The sequence below is a fragment of the Amphiura filiformis genome, chromosome 14, assembly GCF_039555335.1.
Source record: "Amphiura filiformis chromosome 14, Afil_fr2py, whole genome shotgun sequence".
NCBI classification, from domain to species: domain Eukaryota; kingdom Metazoa; phylum Echinodermata; class Ophiuroidea; order Amphilepidida; family Amphiuridae; genus Amphiura; species Amphiura filiformis.
In genome coordinates, this window is record NC_092641.1 from 44,567,255 (window position 1) to 44,592,597 (window position 25,343).

General features: G+C 38.0%; 1 protein-coding gene across 3 annotated transcripts; it reads right to left on the reverse strand.

Moving 5' to 3' along the window:
• Positions 1–5,468: 5,468 nt before the first annotated feature.
• LOC140170159 (uncharacterized) lies at positions 5,469–24,486 on the reverse strand. 3 transcript variants are annotated; one of them, XM_072193482.1, is made up of 13 exons: positions 19,412–24,486; positions 18,280–18,356; positions 16,722–16,856; positions 15,820–15,945; positions 15,425–15,550; positions 14,345–14,485; positions 13,772–13,888; positions 11,695–12,852; positions 10,707–10,814; positions 10,103–10,249; positions 9,417–9,560; positions 7,918–8,058; positions 5,469–6,965 (listed from the first exon to the last, which is right to left on the reverse strand). In XM_072193482.1, exons 1-13 carry the CDS (start codon positions 24,354–24,356, stop codon positions 6,399–6,401), a joined length of 7,932 nt encoding a protein of 2,643 aa, XP_072049583.1. In that variant the 5' UTR covers positions 24,357–24,486; the 3' UTR covers positions 5,469–6,398. The 3 variants fall into 3 exon arrangements, with proteins under 3 accessions (XP_072049583.1, XP_072049582.1, XP_072049584.1); XM_072193481.1 differs by having other exon boundaries at positions 13,772–13,906; XM_072193483.1 differs by lacking the exon at positions 10,103–10,249 and having other exon boundaries at positions 13,772–13,906.
• Between the last annotated feature and the right edge of the window lie 857 nt (positions 24,487–25,343).

A 25,343-nucleotide genomic window follows, 5' to 3' on the forward strand; every position in this document is an offset into this window, starting at 1 on the left:
TCAACAATCTCTTTTACAAATTTGCACGATCAAGGAGTTTGTACAGTGTTTGTAATATGAAAAGCACCACAAACAGTCTACATAGGAGACTATTCCATGAAATTAGGTAAAACTTTTCGTAAGAAAATGCTCCAAAAATGATACTTTCCGTCCGAATTTTTTTAGCTAAATAAGTAACAATCATGAACCATCATGCAAAGATCGCCGCCTCAAATTACCAGATCCATTGCTCAAACGATGTAGCAAGAGAAAGAAAAAAACATACAGAAATATGGACTATGCCTATAGTGCATTGCGTTTACGCAATGAGCTAAAAATGAATTTTTGTAATGTATATTTTTGAAACTATGATCAAAACCATCACATATTTCCTTATATGATCTTTATATTTGACAAGTTGTATCTGCCTTTATCTCAAAGCGGGGAGGGGGGTGGTAGTTGCCCCTCTGGCTACGCTACTGCTGGCAGCCCCTTGAGCGAACACTTACAAGCTGCACCCAATGAAATGCGCAATGATATCACTGACTCACCAAGATGAATTGAGATTTAGGCCTAAAGAAAATTGTTTGATTGGTGTAACATAAAAAAATTTTGGGTAGGTCGGACAGGATTTTTTGATATTTTTACTTTACTTTTTCAGCTGTAAATTTCGTTTGACAAAGGCTTTGGAACTTTTTTTTTCTTTTTAAAAAAAATTTATTTATTTTTATTTATTTTTTTTAAATTGTATTATTTTTTTGCAAAAAAAAGGAGAAAAAGTCGGAGTCGGGCCTTATTTTAGGGTCAGTCGGATTACGCCAATCAAACAATTTTTTAGGCCTTAGTTGAGACATGAAATTATACAATTCACTCTACCATTCTTTTATTTCTTTTTATTCAGTTATCCAACTGATAAATATTTTTGTACAATTATCAAATCTCAATTTTAATGTTTACATTATATCCAAATGTTAATAATTAAACAACCGTTTGGCAAATATTGCAATAAAGAGATTCCTACTTGCTATCACAAATAATTAGTTGTTGCAAAGAACCTACAATAAACCTAGACAGTATAGCAGGCCATAGGGGTATTCCATTTAAAATCCTCAACTGCAGTTGTACCTTAACCCCATGAGAACTACCTACCGATTAGTTCAGAATGAATATTGTGTCCAATTTTGAACCAATCAAGTAGGGTGTTAATAAGATCATCTGCAAATGCAAGTTTGACCATAATTGGCAATTGAAATTGAAATGGGCATTTCAAGTTATTGACCAATCAGAAATGCTGTTAGATGACCAGAAGTGTCCAGGGGGTGAAGTTCAATATAGTTGGTTTATGAAAATTCTGTTGACAATTGTAAAATCCAGTTAAATTTTGTTCCAATTTGGCCTAAAATCAAACAATTCTGTTTACCAATTGGGCTATTCCAGTTGAAATACACACTACCCCTGTGGAAGATTTTGGAAATGTCTGCCACAGGGGGAGTATGAATTTCAAATGGAATGAGCATATTAGGCAACTCCATTTGAAATTCATACATAGTGTATGTTCATGGAACATAAGCAAAGTCAAATCACACATGTTGCAAACCACAAACTTCAGTCAAGCAATAAATTTGATTGTCTGTAATTTTTTCCTCAAAAATTACATGTTATGTGCTGGTCTCTGAAGACTCTGGGCATGATGAGATGGGAAAAATTATCTGCCAGTGGTTTACGCAAAGGGGGCATCCACCCCCCCCCCTCCACTTTTGTCAATTGGGGGAAATTCATCCAGTCCTGAGAAAATTTATGGGGCTACCATATGCGCATGTCACTGTTAGTCTGCTATGGATGTGCCTGGGGCAGGTAGGTCAAGGAAACGACATAATTTAGGACTTTGCCAGACCAAGCTAAAATCTAGTACACATGTGACTTAACATCTACATGTAGTATCAAATAGAATACAAATATGAAAACTGACGATAAAACAGATACTATTTATGTAGTCACCAGAAACACATAAAATCGCTGGGCAGGAAAAACCTCTTATGTGCTTTTGGCCCCTGAACATGATTAACTGCCAACAGGTTACATAGTAGCCTTGGAGGTTTAGCTTTAAACATGTTCAGGGGCCAATGACACACAGGAGGTTTTACTTGTCCAACAACGATAATTAAGCATTATGTTATTGTGCTATTCCAGTTGAAAATCCCTTATGAAAGACATGATCTTAGTCTTCCACAGGGGGTTATGTATTACAACTAGAATGGCCATGGAAGACATGACCATAGTCTTCCATAGGGGGTTATGGATTACAACTGGAATGGCCAATTGTAACGAAGAATGTAATTCAAAGGATATATATTCATTTAATTTCGACACCCAAAAGCAAAACTTAAAAGGAGTATTAATCCTAGCATCCTCTTTTTATGATATCCACAAAAAAGCTTATTCAAAAAATTTCAGTTCATTCTGATTTTGCATTTGTGAGTTATACACAGTGGCGTAGTGTGGGTCATCACATTGGGGGGCACCGACCATGATTGGGGGCACCGGGTCTGATGGGAGGGGTCAAGCTGTTTTTCAGCAATTTTCCTATGGGATTTTCTAATTTTTGCAATTGATTGGGGGCACATGCCCCCCCCCCCATGCCGCTACGCCTCTGGTTATGCATGATTATGTGTATTCATTGTACTGCTCATTAGACTAGCTATGCAGCGATCGAATTCGACGGTATCGCATCGCAAAATGCGATGCAATTTCCATCAACTGCTATGCACTTTTCCAAAATGCATAGCTAAAAGTGCTATACTGCTATGCAAACATGTGTTTTGCATAGCACAAACTGCGATGCAAAAAAATTGACTGAATTCGAACCCTGTAGCTATGTATTGTAATTTCGTTCTGTTTCATACCAGAACATCATTCTCACTTTGTGTATATAATACTGTTTTCTTGGCAGAATATGTTGACTGATGTCATTTTTAAATTGCGTCAATTTATGTTGAATAATCCATTGCAATATTACTATCAGCACCTCCATTTTGTCCATTCATATGACAAAACATAATTTCCTCATTTGAATTGTAAATTATGGTATATGTGACACGATCTGGTCCATGGGGGCCAAAGGCGGCAAATTTGAAACTGAGATAAAGGTAAAAATATGGAATAAAAAACAATAAAATACATAAGAAATAGACATCAAAAAACGTCATAACTTTAGAACCAAATATGCTAGACCTTTGGTGTTTTCAGTAAATGAGAGCCTATTGTATGTGTATTTTAATAATTACAGGAACTCAATTGTCAAAAATGCCTCCTTTGGCCCCCATGGACCAGATTGTGTCACATATGATACTAACATTATTTAGCACTCTGACCTAGGTCTGTTGCAATATATTCAGCTTAAGGGCTCCGTCACCCACCTTTGCACATTATTATGTTTTGATGGATCCAAGTGTGTGAAAATATTGGATCCAACACATAATAATGATAAAATTGGATGCTTTACACCCAATATTTATTGGTCTCGCTGTGAGTTATAAAATATTGCACTCGACTCACGCCTCGCCCAATATTTTTAAACTCGTAGCTCGAAATACTGGGCTCAACCAATCCAATTTTATATCAGTATTTTCATTTGATGGTCGTCTTTTCATCCCAGTTACATACACTTTCAGTTTGTGGCATTACATTTATAAACTCTATCTAGGTCTGTAAATTGTCAAAAATGTGAATTTTTAATAATTGCCATAAAATTTGTACTATATTGCAAATTTCTAAAAATCAAAAATTATTTGATATCAGAAGTACATTTCTCGTATTTAGAATGAAATTTGGTGTGTCTGATGTGCTCTCAGACCCCACAAAAAATACTGTGCAAAGGTGGTGACTGAGCCCTGAGCCAATATATAATTTAATGTTTCCTGTGTGTTTTACCACTGCAATAAACAGAACCGGCAGAATTTTTCAGGAGAAAATTACGGCTGATAACAAAGTATTGCAAAGTATTCTAACACCATGTACATTGTTTGTTATTCAATAGGACAAAAAAATTAATAGCTTGTCTCATGTCCCCCGTGGGTTTGGTTGTGGAATATTGCAAAAGTTTACTTTTATTTCGTTTAAATATTTTTAACGACATTTTAACCAAAATTTGGCAGAAAATCTGCTGTAAAATTACTATTCAGTTTAAATGTGTTTTCGATGAAATTGGCAACTTTGAAAATGTAGACAATACTATAATAGATTGCTGTCAATTGCATATAGAATTCTACAGGGAGACTATATGCAAAGTAACTAATTCTTGATCATGAGAAGATGTACCTTCTACGTCAGCATACTTTTCATAGAATATCACGATCGCGCAAACTACATGACCACACCTTGACCTTGCCTAGCAACGACCGTGTGATCGTTTAATTCTCAAAAGCTGTGTTTTTTTTTTTTTTTTCTCCCCCTATGAAAGGTATTTCCAAAATCTTCCACAGGGGTAGTGTGGATTTTAGATGGAATAGCACAATGAGACATACACTCAACATGAATAAAAAACGTCCCAATTCAAGAGTTATATTTACTGTTTTATTTGTTTGTTTGGATTTATTTCCGTTGGTCTTGCTATTAGAACTCCACATAATTATTGTTCAATTATATTTCCAGATTCCATAAGACTTTTCTTACAAATTGAGGAAAAAAAACATAAACCAACTTGAATAAATAATTGCATTCTTGAAATCCTGACATATTCTGTTAGGGCTCATATTGAAATTCCCTTACACAGGAAGGTGTGTGCCATCCTGCAGCATTCCTGTGCTAGCTTTCTTTTGTTAAAATCCTGGGCAGGGTGTATCTCTGATGCATATAATCCGTTTTATGACCGAGCTTTCCTGAGGCGCGCGCTTAGCGAGGGGAATCCTGCCTTCTTTCTGTGTGAAAACGTGGTAGGGTATTTCAATATGAGCCCTTATGCGACAAAACAACCCAGTGTTCTTCGAGCCTGACTAACTCGGCTTTGGTGTTGAGGCTTTTTTTTTCAGCTGTTTGAAATTAAAAATAGTCTTTTTTTGGCCAAAGCGGATTGATTTCTGAAAACTTTTTTAAAATGTTTTCAAGAAAGAATTCAGATTTTTTTCAAAAAGATTTTTCAAGCTTCTATTATTTTTAGGGTCATTTTGCCTCTTTATTGACTGTTTAACTACCGGTGGAAATTCAATTTTTGCATTACAAACATAACAATATAATGGTTCACAAATACCAATACATCATCTTTAAGATGAAATCTTTTAAATATATTTATAACATGTGCATTCTGCACTAATATAAATTGCCAACAATATTCTACCTGTTATCTATATACCTAGCTGTGTTGGATCCAGACCACAGCTGTGTCTGTCAATTGAGGCCCAGTGTTTGAAATAAGGAACAGTTGTCCAAAAATGTGTGATATTTTTAGGTGCAAAAAATCAAATTTGTTTGATATCCCCCCCTGATGGCTAAGAATTAGGAAACCTGCGCTAGCTTACAAATTCGCCATTCTGATTCTGATCATACGAATCTCCATCACTGGCACCATCGGTTAACTCTGAAATGGTTTAAAATTATTTGAAACTTAACATGCTGAATAAGCGGACATCATAATAGCGTACGGTGTACTAGTCGACATTTAAATACGATGAGTCAAAATTTTATACCTAGTTTTATCTATTTGTCATGATTTTGGTGGTAAAATATAGTGGTTGTCTGTGGTACAAGTGCATGGCTCATCATGATTGTCTCCAGAAATTTGCGGACAAGAAGATCGGTGCCGATTTTTAAAGCCGAGATTGGTTGATTAAAAACAATTAAACAGTCACATTGTTAACATTTGTTTTTGCTGCTATCTGTCCCCTTTTCATGGCATAAATATGTCAGCAAAGATTTGTGATCGTGATTTGGGCGGAAAATAATTTAATTTCCCACATTGGACAGGTCAGAATATAAATACATAAAGCACATTGAATCCCTAAATCTATAGCTCCAGATCCAGACATACACAAAGATCCTAGCAATTACCATAAGTATAACAAAGTACAAAAAATTTTCACAAATAGGTGTTCACACTGAAAACTGATTGGACGACTATTTTAGTGTAAAACATCATCTCCGCCCTGATTTGGCTATTCTGGTTGCAATCCATACACCCCCTATGGAAGACACGACACAGGGGGTATACATGTTAAATGGATTCACCAATTCATGTAACCTCATTTAAATTCACACTCCCTGTGTGGAAGATTAAGGGCATGTCTTCCATAGGGGATGTATAGATTTCAACTGGAATATTCCATTTGGCAAAAGGGGTATTGCCTCTTGCCTCGTGGATGAAATTTTGAGAGTTAATTGATCAAGAAAACCAAAGCCCAATCATAAATTCAGTGTGAACTTTCTTGTTATCTATTTGTATTGCCCCTCCTCGGTTCCTCAATGATCTCTCGAACCTCTCTCTCGGTCAGACCCAGCTGGCTCAGCATGCTCTTTCTCCTTGTATTCCGTCCGGCAGCGCCTTTTCCAGTTGACGTGGAAGAGTCCGATTTACCTTTGGCGCCTTTTCTAGTAGCTCTGTCATCCTCACTATCTGATGAATTTTCAGAGCTGTGAGGGCGCTTTCTGCTTTTCGCATTACTTGAGGAATCTTTACTAGCCGGCGATTTTTGTTTTTTGCTCTGTTTTGCTTTGGATGATCCACTAGTTCTATTCATCACTTCTTGATCATCAGAGTCACTTTCTTCTTCCGTTCGTTGTCGTTTCTTCAGAGGTCCATTTTTGACAGGGCCATTGGCTGCACTGCTTTTACCCTGATTAGATTTGTCTAATTTGGGTTTTGTACTGGCTGATTTTTTGTTAGACTTAGCACCAGCCTTTTTAGCAGGGGTGGAATTGTCATCACTATCACTTGATGAAGATGATGTGCTTTCTTTCCTCTTTGTCCCTTTTTGTCCAGATTTAGGATTTGGTGTCTGTGAAAAAAAAAGGAATTAAATTAATATTAAATATATAAATAAATATGGGGATGTGATAACATCTCACCTATTGGGCTATTTCAGTTAAAATCCATACACCCCCATGGAAGACATTACCTTAATCTCCCACACAGGGGGTGTAGATTTCAAATGGAGTCACCCATTCAGGTAACCCCATTTGAAATTTACACACCCTGTGTAGAAGAGTAAGTTATGTCTTCCATGAGGGCGTATGGATTTTAACTAGAATAGACCAAAGCATAAACCTTATTAATTTGGTCATGCTCCCACTGATGGGGAAAGGGGAAGGCTGGGGTAGTAGGAAAGGGTTCAGACTTCATGCCAAAAAAACCTCAATTTTAGAATATCCACTATTATAGAAATACGGCTTTAAAACAGTCCAAATCTGATGCCCATAAGGCAACTAAAAAACCTTGTTCTACGGGCGGACACAGAGGAGGCTTAGAGGCATTCCTACAATGCACTATGATTGGGAAATTTGATCAATATAACCTCATTTTAAAGGCAAAGTCCCCATTGCCACACACACAAAATGGTTATTTTAAAACTGCAGCCAACGAGCTAATAGTTGAGACTTATAACTTCTATTTGACTTTCTTACAGGAAACATTCATATTGTCCCACTGCATTAATTTTATTCATAAGTCTCAATGTTTTGAATGTTAAATAATAGGATGAAAACACCAGATATTTGCACACAATCCCAATGCAAGGTATGTTCAACTGGGTTATGGGAATGTCTTTAAACATCCTCTGGGGCGGACAGACCTTTCAAGTAGGGTAGGTCGGTCTGGTTTTATTAAAAACACTTTGATCTCAATACATGAAGAACTATTTTGTTTGTACTTTTCAGCTGTTGCCTCCTCTGAATTCCTGGGACTAATTTTGTTCTTTATATCAAATCGCAAGTACAATTTTTTTATCTTACCGATTTCTTGCCCTTTACAGGTGATTTCTTGGCTCCTTTCTTGGTTTGTTTCTCATCTTCTGATGACGAGCTACTACTATCAGCTGATGGCTGGGCTGTTTTCTTGCTTTTTGATGCAAACTTGGTTACCTTGGCCACAGGCTGTACAAATAAAAAAAAAATAATATTAATACATTATACTCTACATTATTTGGAGTATCCTGTGTTATTATCAATTGAGGGCTCATTGGGCTATTCCATTTAAAATCCACACCACCCCTGTGGAAGATTTTGGAAATATCTTCCACAGAGGGAGTATGGATTTTAAATGGAATGAACACATCATTTGAAACTCATCATCCACCTGTAGAAGTTTCGGTTGAATCTTTCTCAAAGGGGGTATGAAATTCAAATGGTGCTGCTTAATGTGATCATTCCATTTGAAATTAATACTCCCCCTGTGGAAGATATTTCCAAAATCTTCCACAGGGGTAGTGTGGATTTTAAATGAAATAGCCTGTTGACTCCAACCTCTTTTATCCAGCCATGATGGGACAAAGCATTAGCTGGATAAGTATACAATCAGGCTAACTGAATCATGTGTGATTCTACACTGAAATATGGCACAAGATAAAAATATTACATAACACATTTTCTATGAAGATCACACAAACTGATAAGCCCAATAAAACATTCATTTATGTTTAACTTTTCTTATTTCTCACAAACTTGAAATTGCTTACCGAGAGGAAGCTTTCATCCAGTATTCTCTTGGACGTCTTCAGCCCCAATATTTGGCACGTGGGGGCGCTGTTGGCTATTCTGAGCCACCGACACCAGAGGGTGTCAGTCGGCTCAGAACATTCATTTGTTTCATGTCCACCTTCCTCCTCACTTTCTGGGATCAGTTCATATATCTTTTTTATATTAAATTTTCAGTTTTTATACTTCAGTAAAATGTTACATTTACATTACAATTTACATTTACGGGCATTTATGGCGCCATTCACTAGAAGATACCATGGCGCTTACAAAAATATACACAAAAAGTCAAATAACAAGAGAACAGTTCAAGTAATCAAATGAGTCTTTAGCATAGACTTGAACAAGAGGTGTGGTCGTGGCAGATTTAATGTCAACACAGAGTGAATTCCACGCCATAGCAACTGCAATGGGAAATCTGTTTTCGCCAGTGATTCTGTGGCTGCGTCTTGGAATAGCAATTTATGTTAATGCTGATAAACAAGAAATCAGTAATACTAATAGTTAAGTTAATTATGTTCACTATTTCGAGCACTGGTTGAGGTTCAATGTTCTTTATTCTTTTCCCAAACATCAGAAATCACAAGTACAAGACCTTCAACATTGATTGCTGGGAGTGGATGGGGGAGTGTGACATAAAAGGTGGATTATCTGCTTCAAATACATGGCAGACTTGCGTAACTACACTGCCGGGTTGTGATACAGTACTCATTACTGCTTCTCTACATTTTCAAAAAGACAACAAGTTGTCATCTCACCTGTTTCTTGCCCTTTACAGGTGATTTCTTGACTCCTTTCTTGGTTTGTTTCTCATCATCTTCTGATGACGAGCTACTTCTATCAGCCGTTGGCTGGGGTGCTTTCTTGCTTTTCGATGCAAACTTGGTATACTTAGCAACAGGCTGTACAAAAAAACAAGTGATTATTAGTACCACACCTCAATCCTGGCACATGTTACATATATACAGTCCAACCTCTTTTATGGGGCTATGGTGGGACCATGCATGGGCAGGATTAGTGAAAAATCCAGAAAAGTGAATTTTTATTCAAATTCTACAAAGAATGACTAGAGTACTGAACAGTATTGGAACAACAGATGAATTACTCAATATGGGGTAATAACGCTGAAAGATAGTATTTGAATTATATAGTGTAATAATATTAATACTGTGAGCATATATTTTCAATAACAAAATATGCTGAAAATTCTTTACAATCACCATAACCAACTTGAACAGCAGTGTTGGGCTATTCTAGTTGAAATCCATATACCCCCTACGGAAGACATGACTTTAATCTCCCACACAGGGGGTATAGAATTCAATTTCAAATGGAGTCATGCATACACATAACCTCATTTGAAATTCACACTCCCAGTGTGTAAGATTAAGGTCATGTCTTCCATCGGGGTGTATGGGTTAAAACTGGAATAATCCAATTGTACCTTTTTTGCACTGTCAGCCTTCTTCTTGGTATTTATTTGCACCTCAGAATCACTTGATTGGGCCACTTTATCTTCACTTGCTTTTTCCTTGGACTTCTTAGTTTTGACAGATTTTGATGACTTGTCTGCAGTTTTGGTTTTGGTGGGCTGAAAATCAATCAATCAATCGATCAATTAATTATCACTGTCTTATAGATTCATCATCAAAATAAATGTAACTGATAGAGTGACAGTAGGGACCTTATTCTTAAACAAGAAACACTCACTTCACAGACTGTGCAAGTTGTTCTTTCGCATACAGAATTTTCACAATTTCCTTTATGCATTTGTGCGTATAAGTATTTTTCCAAAATTTCATGCTTTAAACCATGTTAACATATATATTTAACATAATTGCATATTCGTGTGTGATTAAATTTCCGACCTCACCTTCAATTTGTGAATATTACGATTTGTAGAGTATTTGTAATATTTTGCTTTGTTCCCACCTACTATTTCTAAATACCTTCTCATTTCATTTTGCTAGAACAGTTTTAACTGTCTTTCAGCATAAATATCGAAAATTCAATTAACCTTAAATTTTCCTTATATTTCTACGACTCACCTGCTTTGCCTTCTGTGCTTTGGGTGTTCCTTTCTTGGCTTTCTTCTCTTCTTCATCTGATTTCTCATCTTCTGAGGTTTCTTGCTTTTTGGATTTAGATTTGACATTCTGAAAATATAAGTTGGTGGTTAATGATCAGGGCTAGAATTTTCGAATGTGCACTTTTTACCAAATGTGCGATTTATAGCTTTCATTAAAAGTCAGCTACAAAACAGTCTGAAAATAAATACAAATGCGGGAATTACCACAACCATCAAGTTCCCGTCAACCAGCAGGCACACCAGCTGTGGAAGTCAACTCAGATGAATCATGAAGTTTTCAATAATTAATTATTGCTTGAGTGAATAAGTTTTAAATTCTACGAACTAAATTATTGACAGCTTTTCATTTTTAAGCACAACTATATGTGGTCTGCTCCCATGCATGAAATAAGTGTTAAGTCGCAAGTTGGGAGTTTTGAGACGTTCCACTTGTTAATATGCTATACTCTGTGTTACGATATGGGATTTCAGTATTGGAACTGAAAGGGATTCTAGTAAAGACCCGTATGTGATATCAAGCTGGCAATCCACGCTTGAGACCTGACAACATGAAGGTTAACAAAACTATTAAGTGGCTAAGGCCCCGTATCCATAGGCTGTTCCCTTGTGGCGTGTGCCCTTGTTCCGTGTTCACTTGTTCCCATGTGACCTGCCACACAGACAACAAACCTTTGTTTTGCTTAGTGGCCGTATCCATAGGTTGTCTGTGTGGCAGGTCACATGGGAACAAGTGAACACGGCACAAGGGAACAGCCTATGGATATGGGGCCTAAGGTACACAAGACTTTAACACTGTGTATTCAATTCTGTAACCATTCACAAAGGACAAACCATTGACTATATATGTGTCTTTATTTAAAAAAACCAGCAACTGGAACGTCTCAAAACTCCCAACTTGCGACTTTCGCTCATTTCATGGGAGCAGGCCACATATCACCATTACTTACCTGCTTTCCAACCTTGCTCTGCACTGCTTTCTTCCCTCCACCTTTCTTCTTTGTATCTTCTTCACTTGAAATATGCGATTCTTCTTTTTTGGAACTTTCTTCTTTTTTAGATTTTGCCTTCTTGATTGGAGGCGACTTCATCTTTTTTCCTTTTGTGCCTTTTGCCTTTTTCTCATCTTCACTTGAAGAGTCAGAATCTTCCTCATCAGAACTTGGTTGTTTTTTAGTTTTTGCCTTCTTGATTGGCGGTGATGTTATCTTTTTTCCTTTTGAACCCTTTGCCTTCTTTTTATCATCTTCACTTGAAGAATCAGAGTCTTCCTCATCAGAACTTGGTTGTTTCTTTGATTTACTTTTCTTGTTTGGAGGTGAGGCTTTCTTTTTCCCTTTTGTATTCTTTTTATCGTCTTTACTCAATATTTCTGATTCTGCAGTGGATGAACTTGCTTGTTTCTTAGATTTCGCCTTCTTGCTTGAAGGTGTTGCCTTCTTGGCCCCTTTTGTCTTCTTTTTATCGTCTTCACTTGATGAATCGGATTCTGCCTCGTCAGAACTTGCTTGTTTTTTAGATTTTGCCTTCTTGCCGGGTGGTGACGCTTTCTTTCTTCCTTTTGTTTTCTTTTTGTCTTCTTCACTTGAGTCTGAGTCTTCTTCAGAGGAACTTGTTTCTTTTTTGGATTTTGATTTTGCCTTCTTGGTAGGAGGTGAAGCTTTCTTTCTTCCTTTTGTTTTCTTTTTGTCTTCCTCACTCGAGTCCGAGTCTTCCTCAGAGGAACTTGCTTGTTTTTTAGATTTTGATTTCGCCTTCTTGCTGGAAGGTGGATCTTTCTTTCTTCCTTTTGTCTTCTTTTTCTCATCTTCACTCGATGAATCTGATTCTTCCTCATCAGAACTTGCTTGTTTTTTAGTTTTTGCATTTTTGCTCGATGGCTTTGTTTTCTTTATTCCACTTTTCTTCTTCTTTTTATCGTCTTTACTTGCAGAATCAGAGTCTTCCTGATCAGAACTTGTCTCTTTTTTAGATTTTGTCTTAGATTTTGCTTTCTGGTTTGGTGTTGCTTTCTTTTTCCCCTTTTTCTTCTTTCTGTCTTCTTCACTTGAAGCATCAGATTCTTCCTCATCAGAACTTGCTTCTTTTTTAGATTTAGATTTTGTTGCCTGTGGACGGACAAAAATAAAGTTTGTATCAATAAATTTCCACTTGTTTGTGTGTTTTGATATATCAGTTGTAAACTGAATAAACTCAATAGAAAGCTAAAATCCATATACTCCTTATGAAAGACATGAACTTAATCTTCCATACACGGAGTGTGAATTTCAAATGGGTGGCTCCATTTGAAATCTGTGTGGGAGATTAAGGTCATGTCTTCCATAGGGGGTGCATGGAATTTAAATGGAATAGCCCAAAGCAAATAAAACCAAGGATTGAGGGGGTAGGCGGGACAACACTTCATCTAAAACAATTGGTCCAAAGTACTTCAGTCCAACTGAGTTTCAGTCATCCTTATTTTGTCCCTCTTTGTTTTGATCCAAACCTTACTTGTATATTTGTGGCCATTTGATATGTTCTGTGCAGTGCGCAGGAAAGAAAAATGTTAGGCCAATATAACATTGGACCAAACTTTGAATTAACCAAAGTCTGCATGGACAAAATATCTGAATGAAATGTTATACACCCTAATTTAGTGATGTTTCATGACCAGACGTGTAGATGATCTTAAACCTGAATCAATTTCAGGTATCAAAGTGGTCTAAATGTACCTTTTTCATATGTAAATTTGAAGAAACTCAACAAAATACTAAGATGTGGGCCTAATATTATCTCAATGAGAGGTGACCTTGGCAGGCTTTCTGGAACACAGATAATCTAGTATTTTCTGCTGGTGGTAAAGGTTTGCCAGTCTTAAGTCCTGCAACATCTTGGTGACACTACTGTGCTGTTCGTATTTATTTAGTACAAAATGGGCAGCTCGGCATTGGACAGCCTGTAGCTTATTTATAAGCTTTGATGTGTATGGGTCGCATACTGCATCCCATTGTACAGACGGTAATGATAGCATTGATAAAACCAACTTACTTGTTTAGACGCCTTTGTTTGAGTTGTTTTCTTCTTTCCTTTATTAGTTTTTGCATCCTCTTCACTTGACTCATCAGAGCTTTCATCATCAGAGCTTTCTTCTTTCTTGGATTTTGCCTTTGTTGCCTTGGTAACCTGTCACCAAATTAAAAAAGTTTACACAGTAATTAAAGTAAGACAAAATTTCCCTATCTTACGTAACCAGAAAAATATCAAAGAATAGGGAGAAGAACATGGAAATTTGTAAATGGCAAACACAGAAAAATTTAGTTTATTATCACCCAAAGCATTGGCTGGTTTTAATGTAGTTTCCTTAGTCCTTACCGTGCCCATGGTTTGTTTGCTATCGGAAGGGAAAGAAGAAAAGAAAAGGAGAGAAGGTGAACAAAGAAGTCAGTTGGTACCCCCGGGACTCGAATCTCAGGCCTCTCAAATGCCACTCAGTGTTTTAATAGTGAGCTTTAGTAAGCTCTGGTTGGGTTAGGGTTAAATTGCCATTTTTGCGTAATTTTTCTTTCAAATGTTAACTTCAGAGTCGTCTCTTTAAAGTTGATATATTTCATCAATACATACCTGTTTTGTTTTCTTGTCCTGAGTGGTTTTCTTTCTTCCTTTCTTAGGTTGCTTGTCGTCTTCTGATGACGATGATTCGGATGCATCTTCTGAGCTCTCCTGGTCTTTAGACGACTCTTTCTTGGCTTTTGCTTTGGTAGTCTGAAACATTGTAAAAACATTAACTAGGCTTGAAAAAAATTGCTGTTCTGCTCTTACCCAACCAACAATCAAAATATGTATTCAATTTTGTTCCACAAATTGCCTTTTCTATTCAATTTTTTTCTTTAATTTGCTTTTTGTGAATAATTTCTTCAGAAATATTTCAAAATAAACATAGAAGACAAGAACAAGCATTAATTACCAAAGAAATACTATATAACCAACATTAGGCAAACAAATGTTGTATTGCCCTGTCCTAACCAACAAACCAAACTTTTGTAAAATCTCAGGTCAGCTTCTTCACATTTTTTTGTCTATAGGAATTGAACTACAGAATGTGATAAAAGTTTTGGAATGTCTAACTCTAAACAGGGTGTTAGCTAGCCACCTGCCAATTTGGGACAGACAAGATTAATGCCTGTGACATGTGCTAAATTCTTAAAATGTTTGAATAAGTTCTGTGAACTCAGAACAAGACCATGCTCATAAATCAAGGCTATCATAGCAATTTGAACTGACTGAACCCCAGAAGGGGCAGAGGTCTGGTTTATGTTTTCAGGTTCAAATTTTGGACAAGCAGTTTTGATGAAAATGATGGGCACCTGTCAAAATCCTAGCTAAGACCTTGATCTCTATATAAACCAAAAATTGGTAATATACTGGCAATGCTATGTTCAGTTTGACATCCTTGAAACTTAACCCTATGGATACTACCTGCTGAATTATCGGCATCTAAGAACTACATTGATTGGTTACAAAGAGGACTACATCATGTATTTAGCCAATCAGAGATATGGTAAGAATAGTCAGTAGGGCTGACTGGGGATCTAAAAGCTCTATTTTGATTGGTTACTCATATTAGTATATGATGTAATTAACCAATCAGGGGCTCTGTAAGAAAGGCAGGAGTGCCCATGAGGTTAACATGTCTATACTTACTTGTTTTGTCTTCTTAACATCAGGTGTCTTCTTCCCTTTTCCTTTAGATTTTGTGACTTCCTCTTCTGCACTGGATGAGCTGGAATTATCTTTAGATACATCCTTCTTTGATGTTGCTTTTGAAATCTGAGAAATGAAAATGAAAATAGTATTCTTAGTCAAACATTGAGTCTCTTAGGCCCTTGATTCACTTTCAAATACATGTACACAGAAACCAATAAACACCCCTTGAAATGACTTAATCACAGAGAATTAAGTAACAACAATAACAAACTTGAAAATTAATTAAATAAGATTTCTACAATACTTTTAAATTCACTTTGCCGGGAGTGATTTCACAAAACTTTTGTCACCACTACCTATGACTCTACAACATTTTATAACATCAAACTAACCTGCTGAGTTTTCTTGCTTGGCTTCTTTACTTCTTTCTTGAATGTGATCACATCATCACTCGATAACGCACCTCCTGAATCTTCTGATGCAGAACCCGGTTTGCTGCTAGGTTTCGTTTTGTCGGCCTGAAACAAGATTTTAAACATTGTTTGAGAATACAGCAAAATGAACCTAAACACAAAGTTTTAATAAAATAAAAAAGATTTTATTATCTTATTATTGTTACAGAGCAATAGTATTCTAATTCATCCAGTCAATGAGCTATTCAAGTTGAAATCCATACACCCCCTGTGGAAGACATGACCTTAATCTTCCACACAGGGTGTAGATTTCAAATGGAGTAACCCATTCAGATAACCCCATTTGAAATTCACACTCCCTGTGTGGATGATTAAGGTCATGTCTTCCATAGGGGGTGTATGGATTTAGACTGGAATAGCCCAAAAGTCATAATTGTTCATACTCTTTCTGTAAGGCTCAAGTTTGTTTATTCTCTCGGTCCAACATCTGGGCTATTTCTGGCCCAAACTTCACGTTGCTCACTGTTTGTTATGAATGACAGAAACCAGCTGTGAAGAAGGCTACATAGCGATGTTGTTCACTCCAAATTCAATTCCAAAAAAACCATGGAATTTAATTTAAGTTTGTCACTATATTTAGCGATAAATCAAGTAAGTAACGCCCACTCACCAGACTTAAAAACATGTTTGATTCCACTGACTATTTGCGATATAGAAATGTACACAAAAGCAATGACTACAATCATCAAAAACAAATCGAATCGAGGATTTATTTTCACTCGACCGTGAGTCACATCATCAACCAGAAGTAACATGGTCCCGACCCACAGATATGTATTATTTTACGGAAAAGAATCTTTACAGGAAACAATTTTACTTACCAATTTTGTGCGTTTGGATGCCGGTTCTTGTTTCTTTTCTGTGTCTTCCTCCTCCTCTGATTCCGATTCTGAATCCTCATCTGCTGACCTCCTTTGACGTTTGGTTGCTGGACCTCTCCTCCTGGTTGTGGTGTTCTGGATAAAAGAAACAACATCATAAAACTTTGAACAAAAATCTTAAGAGATGTATTCGTCAAAATTGCTTGATCAGTAAGGTGCTCAACTCTGGTGCTTATGCATATATGTGGCAATACATCACAATCAGATCAGCAAGTGGTAATTTCACAAAAATAGTTTTTCACAATGCAAAATTTCAAATATTTTTGTCTCTTTTTAATTTTGCTAATTTCAAGATTTTACTTGAAGACTTACAGTTTAATTTCGCACACAAGTTCAGAGTGAAAAGCACCCAAATTAATGGACATTATTAATATTCCTGTCGTTTTATTCTTGTGCACAATATTGGGCCAACTTGAAATTTTCCAAGACAAAAAGATCTGCGGATCTTCCCAGTGCATCCTTACGAAAACTCATACAGCTGATCCTGGCTGTGCAATTATTCTACATGTAGGCTGATTAGGGTACTGCACCCTGATGTTAACTTGGTAGGGTAATTTGCTGGGTCAAAAATTCGCGAAAATCCGAGAATCCATTCTCGCAAAGATTCTCGTTAACAAAATTACATGAATCTAAATGGATTCTTGTAAATATTTCGGTTTATCATACAAAGATACAATGGCAAGAATTCATGGATTCTTATGGATTCTTGCAAAATTCCACTAGGAGAATCCAAAAGGATTCTCACACTTGGTTGCAAATTTCTGACTCTGAATTTGGGCCATGGCGGTACAACTTCATGTAGCTCTCATTTGTTTCTTGTTCTCGTTTTATAGTATAATCAGTCCAGACAAGGCAATTTACATGACATTATACTACTTACTATACTGCGCCAAAAAAGTATCATTACACTTGGAAAAATAATCACAATTCCAAAACTGAACCATGTTGGAATAAATTTGTTTTTTAACAGATGTACTATCTAATCCTGCACATTATGACACCACATTGAATCCAATGTAACCTCAAGAAGTAAAGTTACAAGCAATTGAATAGACGAAGGTCCAGTTTTAAAAGTGACAAACTGGCGCAAAAAGATTCCAACAAAGCGCAACAAAGAGACAACACAGTTTTCTTAAATGAAGCTTTATTTAAAGCAGTTTTTATTTCAGTTTTTACTTCTCTGTACTTTTCATAACTTTCATTTTATTTGTCAGTTCTTTTGTTTCAGTTTTCTTTTGTTCCTTTTGTTTTAAATTAAAGGCATGCATAAATTTTGAATAGTTTTGAATAGGCCAGTTTGTCACTTTTAAAACTGGACATTCGTTTAAAATCAAATGCTTGTAACTTTACTTCTTGAAGTCACATTGGATTCAATGGGGTGTCACAATGTGCAGGATGAGATGATAAATTAGGATTTTTCTTCCAAGTGTAAGGATACTTTTTTGGCGCAGTATACATATAGATCATTTGTAGATCAACTTTACTTCTTTTTACTCACCTTTGAATCATCTTCATCATCTGATGAATCATCTGTAGCTGGTTCTGACCTTCGACCTCTGCCTCGTTTGGATTTACCTGTACATGTTTTGCGAACACATAAAATATTGAGTGACCCGATTGGCAGCCTCATTCCCCACTTTACCCCATCAACATTTGTTATCATGGCCCTTGAACATGTTTAAAAACAAAATTTCCAAGAGATTAGGAGGTTTTCCTTTAAACAAGTTCAGGATTAAGGTATTTAAGACATTTTATGTGCAAGTTACTTATAAATATCCACCTCTCAAAAAGTATAGACCTTTTCATATCAAGATCAGAAAAGTTCGGAAAACCGCGATATTTATTTAGTAAGCTAGGGGGTCAAATTGTACCCAAACTGGCAGACAAGAAATGTCATGAATTACGACACCCTTTTGCGCGAAAATACAGCTTATTAAGACAATTTGAACATGGGGTCATCGCAAGAAATATTTTCCTAGCATATTGAGCTAACACCTCAGCTACTTGGTTTTTCACAATAAGATACTAATGGAAAGAAATGGATAATGTCCGTAATTTTTCGTCAGTTAAAATTTTTTCCAGAACGTGTTTGTTTACGTTCATCACCTCTTCCATAGTCAGTCTCTTACACAACGCTACAACCACACGCTTAATTGCATGTTGAGTATCATTGGCAAAAGTACCTCTCTCGTCCCTAAATTGACAATCGAAAGTTCATCGTAGTTATGATGCCTGTTACACATTGGAACTTCACACTGTACATGATGCTGAAGAGGTACTTTTATGCGTGCGCGACCGGCGCGCGACTGGGGAAATTATTTCATGCTTCGGGTTTTATCGGAATTACTCAGTATGAAAAGGTCTATTATTATTATACATATGATATCCAAAGTCACCCCTCTCATATACGAAGACTGTGCCAAAGTACCCCCTCTCGTACTTGTTTTTTTACTAAAACAGCCATATTTGAACTAATTACTATGAAAAACAACCAAAACCCAAGTATTTTTCACACTCCTACAACTCGGTTTCAAAAAAGATGCTAAAAATTTTCCATCAAAAATTGGAGACCATAAACATGTAACAATGAGATCTGAACATCCAAGGATGCTTTTTATCTATTCACTCACCTTGTTTCTCATCTTTCTCAGAATAATTTGGAATCTTCCTTCCACTCCTAGTCATTTGTCTTCCTCCTCTAGTTCTAGATCCTGCTTCCTCATCTGAATCATCACCTAAAACCATCTCGTCAACATCCTGTGCTTCCGACGATATATTCAGCGCTACCAACCGCGGTGACGCTCTATAACCCTTCTTTAGCCTTTCCGCAACTATTGCACGCTGTTTCAGCTGCGCTTCTTTCTTGCGTTGAAGTTCTTCGAGTCTGCGAAGCTCCTCTTCTTTCTTCTTCTTCGCTATCGTCCGCCTCCGCTTTATCTCGAGCTGTCTCCTCTCTCTCTCATCCAATTTATACTTCGGAGTGTCTTCATCCTCATCTGATTCCGACTCACTTTCATCCTTTTTATCTTTATTATCATCCCCGGTGTTATTTTGCTCGGCAGCTTTTTCATTATTAGGTGTGGCTTTTTCATTATTAGGCGTGCTTACATTAGTACTACTTGCGATGCTTCCACCACTGATAACAGCGTAAGGCATTTTCTTTTTAGCACCTGCCTGTCGTATCAAACCCTGATCAAACCAAGATTTAATCGACAGATCCTCCCTAACCTTCTGTTCGTCTGTCTCCCGTTTCTTGGCCTGCACCAGCTGGTCCACCTCCCGTTTCTTAGCTTGCGCCTGTTCCCTCAAAAGTTTCTGAACTTGCTGGGCAGCCTTGATCTTCTGCTGTTTATGAATACAATCCAATACCATATTCTGAAAACTGGTGTCCGAACTCAACGAGGAGTCACTCTCGCTGCTGGATATTTCGTCGTCCGTCGGTAGGACCCACGCTGGTGGAGGTTTGGGAACAACCGGTTTCTTTGGAGCTTTCACAACACCGGGTTGAGCCTTTTCGGAAAGACTTGGCCCTTGGGAGTCTTTCTGTGCCTCTGTTCCTGATGGCTCATCTCTTTGTTGTAGCCTCTGCTGTAATATGCTCCCTTTTGTTTCATCGTCATCAGTTGTTCCTGTCTTGGGTTCCGTTTCTTTAGGACTACCCGGTTTGTCTTCATCATCGCCACTTTTCGATACCTCTTCACTCAAGACTTCTACAGGTGCTTCCTTACTAGATTCAGCTCTTTCTTGTGGTTGTTCCTTTGAGGTATCCCCTTCCACTGCTTTCTGTTCTCCACTTGCTTCACCAGTTACTTCATCCGCTTTATCAGATGTGTCCATTTCACCGCTCAATTTATCATCAGTTTTTTCCGACTCCTCAAGTCCGTCTTCCAATGCTGATTTGTCAGTTTGTCCAGTGCTTGCAGCATCTTTGTCTTCCGACAAAGTGCCTTCTTTCTCCACATCACTACTATCCTCTTTTACATCCACTTTCCCATCATCTTTAAGAACCGGTGGTTGTAAATCTTCATCTTCTTTCTTATCTTCAACATCATTGTCATCTGCAATACTTTTCTCATCTTTCTCCTCTTTTGTTTCCTCATCCTCATCATTTCCTGGCAGTGATGTTTCTTTGCTAACATCTGCTGAGCTTCCTCCATCTTTAATTCTTGCAGAATCTTTATTGCTTCCAACTTCACTAGTGATAGCTTTCCCCTCAATTTCATCTTCTTTAGATTTATTCTTTTCTTTACCAATTTCATCAGAACTAGATTCATCCTTTAGTTGTGGTGTCTTATCACTTTCATCCTCCAAATCCAATTCATTTGTAGTTTTGGGAGATGATGTAACATCTTCAATGGAGGTGTTTTTATCTTCTTTAGTTACCATCTTTTCTGTTTGTTTTACTTCTTCAACCTCCTCAGACTCAGAGTCCTCCTCGCCAGACTCAGAGTCCTCCTCAGACTCATCGTCATCCTCTGGTATTTTCTTTTTTTCTTCCAAATCCAAGTCATTTTTGGTTTTGGTTGATGATGTTACATCTTCCCTGGTGATGTTTTCCTCTTCAGTTCTACCAATTTGACCTTCCTCAGTTACACACTTCTCTGTATGTTTTTCGTTACCGACTTCCTCAGACTCAGAATCTTTCTTTGGTTGTTGTGTAGTCTCCATGTCTTCTTCCAAATCTTCTGCTTTGGTCTTGGTAGATGATACATCGTCACTGGAGATGTTAGTCTCCTTAGTTTCATATTCTTTAGTTGCACTTTCTTGACCAACTTCTTCAGACTTGGAATCATCTTTTGGTAGTGGACTTTCTTTATCCACATCCTCAGCTTTGGAGTCGTTTTCTGGCTGCGACATTTCCTCTTTTTCTTCTTCCAAATCCGAGTCAGTTTTGGTTTTGGTAGATGATTTAACATCTTCCTTGCAGATATTTTTCTCCTCAATTTGACCTATTTCATCTTTTTTAGTCGCACTCTTCTTTGCTTCATCATCTTTACCAACTTCATCAGCACTGGAATAATCGTTTGGTTGTAACATTTCCTCTTTTTCTATTTCCAAATCGAAGTCATTTTTGGGTTTGGTAGATAATTTTACATCTTCACTGGAAATGTTCTTCTCTTCAATTCTACCAATTTCATCATCTAATTCATCTCCTTTAGTAACTCCCTTTCCTGTTAGCTTTCCTTCATCAACTTCCTCAGTCTTTGATTCATCCCTTGGCTCTGGTGTTTCCTTCTTTTCCTCTAACAAATCCAATTCATTTTTAGTAACATCTTCACTGGATACATTTTTCTCATCAATGTTACCAATTTTATCTTCTTTATCTGCAATCTTTTCTGTTTGGTTTTTGTCTTGGACCTCCTCAGATTTGGAGTCATCCTTTGACAGTTTCTCCTCTTCTTCTAACAGATCCGATTCATTTTTATTTTTGGTAGATGATGTAGCATTGTCTTTCTCCGATTCACTTGCACCAACAGGCCCATCCTTTGTAATCTCATCGGCTTCTTGACTAGAATCATTCACCTCGTCAACTTCCATTTTGTCATTTTCATCCAACCCATCTACCGTTGATGATAATGTGATGTCTGCCTTGGTATCATCCTGTTCCACATCTGTTGCACCTTCACCATCTTTCCTTATTTTTTCTCCTCCTTCCTCTTCTCCTTGGATGTCCTCAGACTTTTCTTCTTCATTCATCTTCGATACCTTGCTTGTCTCACTATCCACACCATCGTCCTCCATTTCAATGTCATTCATCACTTCAGTTGATTCATCTTCCCTCTCCTCTTTCTCATCTTTCCCTCCTTCCAATTCATTTTCATCTTCTTTATCCTCATTGTCTCTTTTATAAGTTTTACCATCCTTGCCAACTTCCTCTTTTTCATCTGAATTGTCTTCTTCATCTTTTTGATCCAATGTTTCATTTGTCTCATCTTTGGCTGCCTGTTGGGTTGTTTCATCTTTCTTCCCCTCATCTTCCTGCTCCTCCTCATCCTTGGTTACTTTATCACTACCAGCAATCTCTGTATCCTTGTCACCATTACATGTCTTGGAATCTTCTTTGGATTCCAACTCGTCAGTTGCATCACGGTCAAGTTTTCCATCTGCTGCTTTATCCTTGGTCTCATCTATGGTTTCTTCTTCACCATCACCTTCTGCATCCTCATTATTTACCTGTTTCTCTTTATTTGAATCTACCTCCTCCTTTGATTCATCATCAAGTTTGGAGCCTGCTGCTTTATCCTTTGTCTCATCTACATCTTTCTTCTCATCAGTTTTTGCATCTCTTCCATCCTCCTCTGTATCTTCTTCCTTCTTTTCCGTTTCACTTTGTTTATCAGCTGCTTCAACGCCGTCTGTCTCTTTCACATCCTTATTGTCTTCCTTGTTTTCTGTTTCACTTTCTTTCTCATCTGCATCACCGTCATCTTTCTTAACCCCATCTTTCGTCTTCACCTCACCAGTTTTCTCGTCAACCTCTATAATATCTTCACAGTCCAACGTCGAATCACCATTTTTAACCTTGTCTTCATCACTTTTCGTTTCTTCGTTATCTTTTGTTTTCTTCGCTGACTTCTCATCCTCATTTTCATCGACTTCCATAATTTCACACGAATCCCCTTTCTCCAGTTTCTTTTTATCCTCACTATCCTCCTTTTCTTCACCAACTTCCTTTACATCATCATCCTCTTCCTCCTCCTCCTCATCATCCGATATTTCTTCGCATGAATCGTCGCTTTCTTTCTTACCGGTTACTTTATCCATCCTCGGCAAATTGGCAGCGACTCTGTAGGTGTTCCACTGTTCCGTGCAATCTTGAGCAAACAGTACCTCCATGGTACGCACGTTACGCACCTTCTGACTCAACGGCACGGTAGGATCGCATATTTCGTTACACAGTGGCCCTATCATTTCTTTCACCTTTGTCGGCAGAACTGCACTGGCCATAAACTTCTGAATATGTTGAATTCTACCGATGGTGTCGGACAACGACAGATGGTTCATTTCAAATCGCCGCACACGGATGGAAGACATCGTCGCGAATCTAGAGATAGGGGAATCGGAGGACTCATTCGGCACCGATTTGGTTGCTGCTGGTGATGTAGTGCTTTTAATCGGTGATTGCAGTGTGGTTGACGGCGTTTTTATTGGGTTTGGTTGAGCATATAGCTTTACTGGTGACTTACCAGGCTGTAAGTGCTGTGTCGTAGAAGCTACACTCTGTGGTGGTGCCCCCGGTGCACTCTTTGGTGCTATAATTAAAGATGCTCCGCTCCCCTGAATAGTGATGGGCGACCCTCCTCCAGAAGCCCAGTTTTTATATGCTTTCCCATCCTGGGGATGAGTCGCATAATACCTTGACACTATGTACTTCACCAGACGTGACGTCAGGTCTTTCCGATCTTCTGCTTTCTTTCTTCTTACATTCAACGATATTCCCCTGATAACCTTGTCTGTATGAGTAAGCATCGCATCATCTAAGCACTGCGCAAATATATTTGAGAAATATTTTGGCACGGTTCTCTTGTAGCGCTTTTCCAGTTCTTGTTCGATAATAATTTCATCGGATCGCATTACTTGTATTTATGACTTCGATACCACAACTCTCGACTGGATGGAAACAGTGCCTGTTCTTCAAATTCCGGGTGGCTGTGACCTAACGGTACTTTGTAGATAAACTTGTCCTCTCGATTGTACTTCATGGCTTCGTCCTTGGGTTCTTCTCCCGGTTCTTTCGGATCAATAAGTTGAGCAGCCACCTGGTACAATTCTGACACATCTACCATATGAAAGGTACGGAGAAGATTGGACAACTGCAGCACGTTACCCGGCATTCCCGGGATGGTTTCTTCCTGAGATTCTGCTGCTGCTGCAGCATCTTTAGTTGCCCCCGGCGCAGATGATACAGCCGGTTTTGGATCCGGTGGTTTTGGAACTTGTGTTGGGGTTTCACCATCGCTCTCCTCGTCTGGAACTCGTATCTCTCCTGGCTCCAAGATATTCTTATCATCGTCATCATCATCATCCCCGCTTGATTGGTCCAGCCAGCTACACTCGCTAACATCCGTGTCATCGCCACTACTACTTGCATCATCGTCATCCAAAATAGGCTCGCCGGAAGCACTCTTTCGGGCCGGATTCTTATAGTAGCCTTTGCCACTTGGAATTTTGGCAACATCCTTGAGTGACCCAGATACTGTTGCCCCACCTGTACTTGTACCAGGGATATCACTACCGACAGGCGGACTTCCTTTATCCATAATTATATATCCTTTATCGATTCTGTACGGTCCGTTGACTTTTTTCTGTTCGGAGCTAGTCCCCGACGCTGCATCTACTTTGGTAACTGGTGGTGCATCTGGCTTTGCATTATCTTGCGCCTCCTTACCGTCTTTCTTCTCAGCTTCAGATTTGGACACAGTACCATCTTGATTACTTACAGACAGCCCAGTTCCACTGTTAGGCACTGCTGGTGCCTGAGATGTTTGGTCTGCTGGTTGTGGAGGTGTGCTTGGTTGACTAGCAACTGCAGTCCCATCCGTTCCGCTCCCATCTTGAAGT

Excerpts from the sequence above, each read along its gene's own strand:
- LOC140170159 (XM_072193481.1), bottom strand. The coding sequence starts at position 24,356 with ATGCGATCCGATGAAATTATTATCGAACAAGAACTGGAAAAGCGCTAC. Across the intron at positions 18,357-19,411 it reads TGAGAAAGATGAGAAACAAG|GTAAATCCAAACGAGGCAGA; the intron begins GTGAGTGAATAG and ends AAACATGTACAG. Across the intron at positions 8,059-9,416 it reads CTGTAAAGGGCAAGAAACAG|CCTGTGGCCAAGGTAACCAA; the intron begins GTGAGATGACAA and ends TTATTTGTACAG.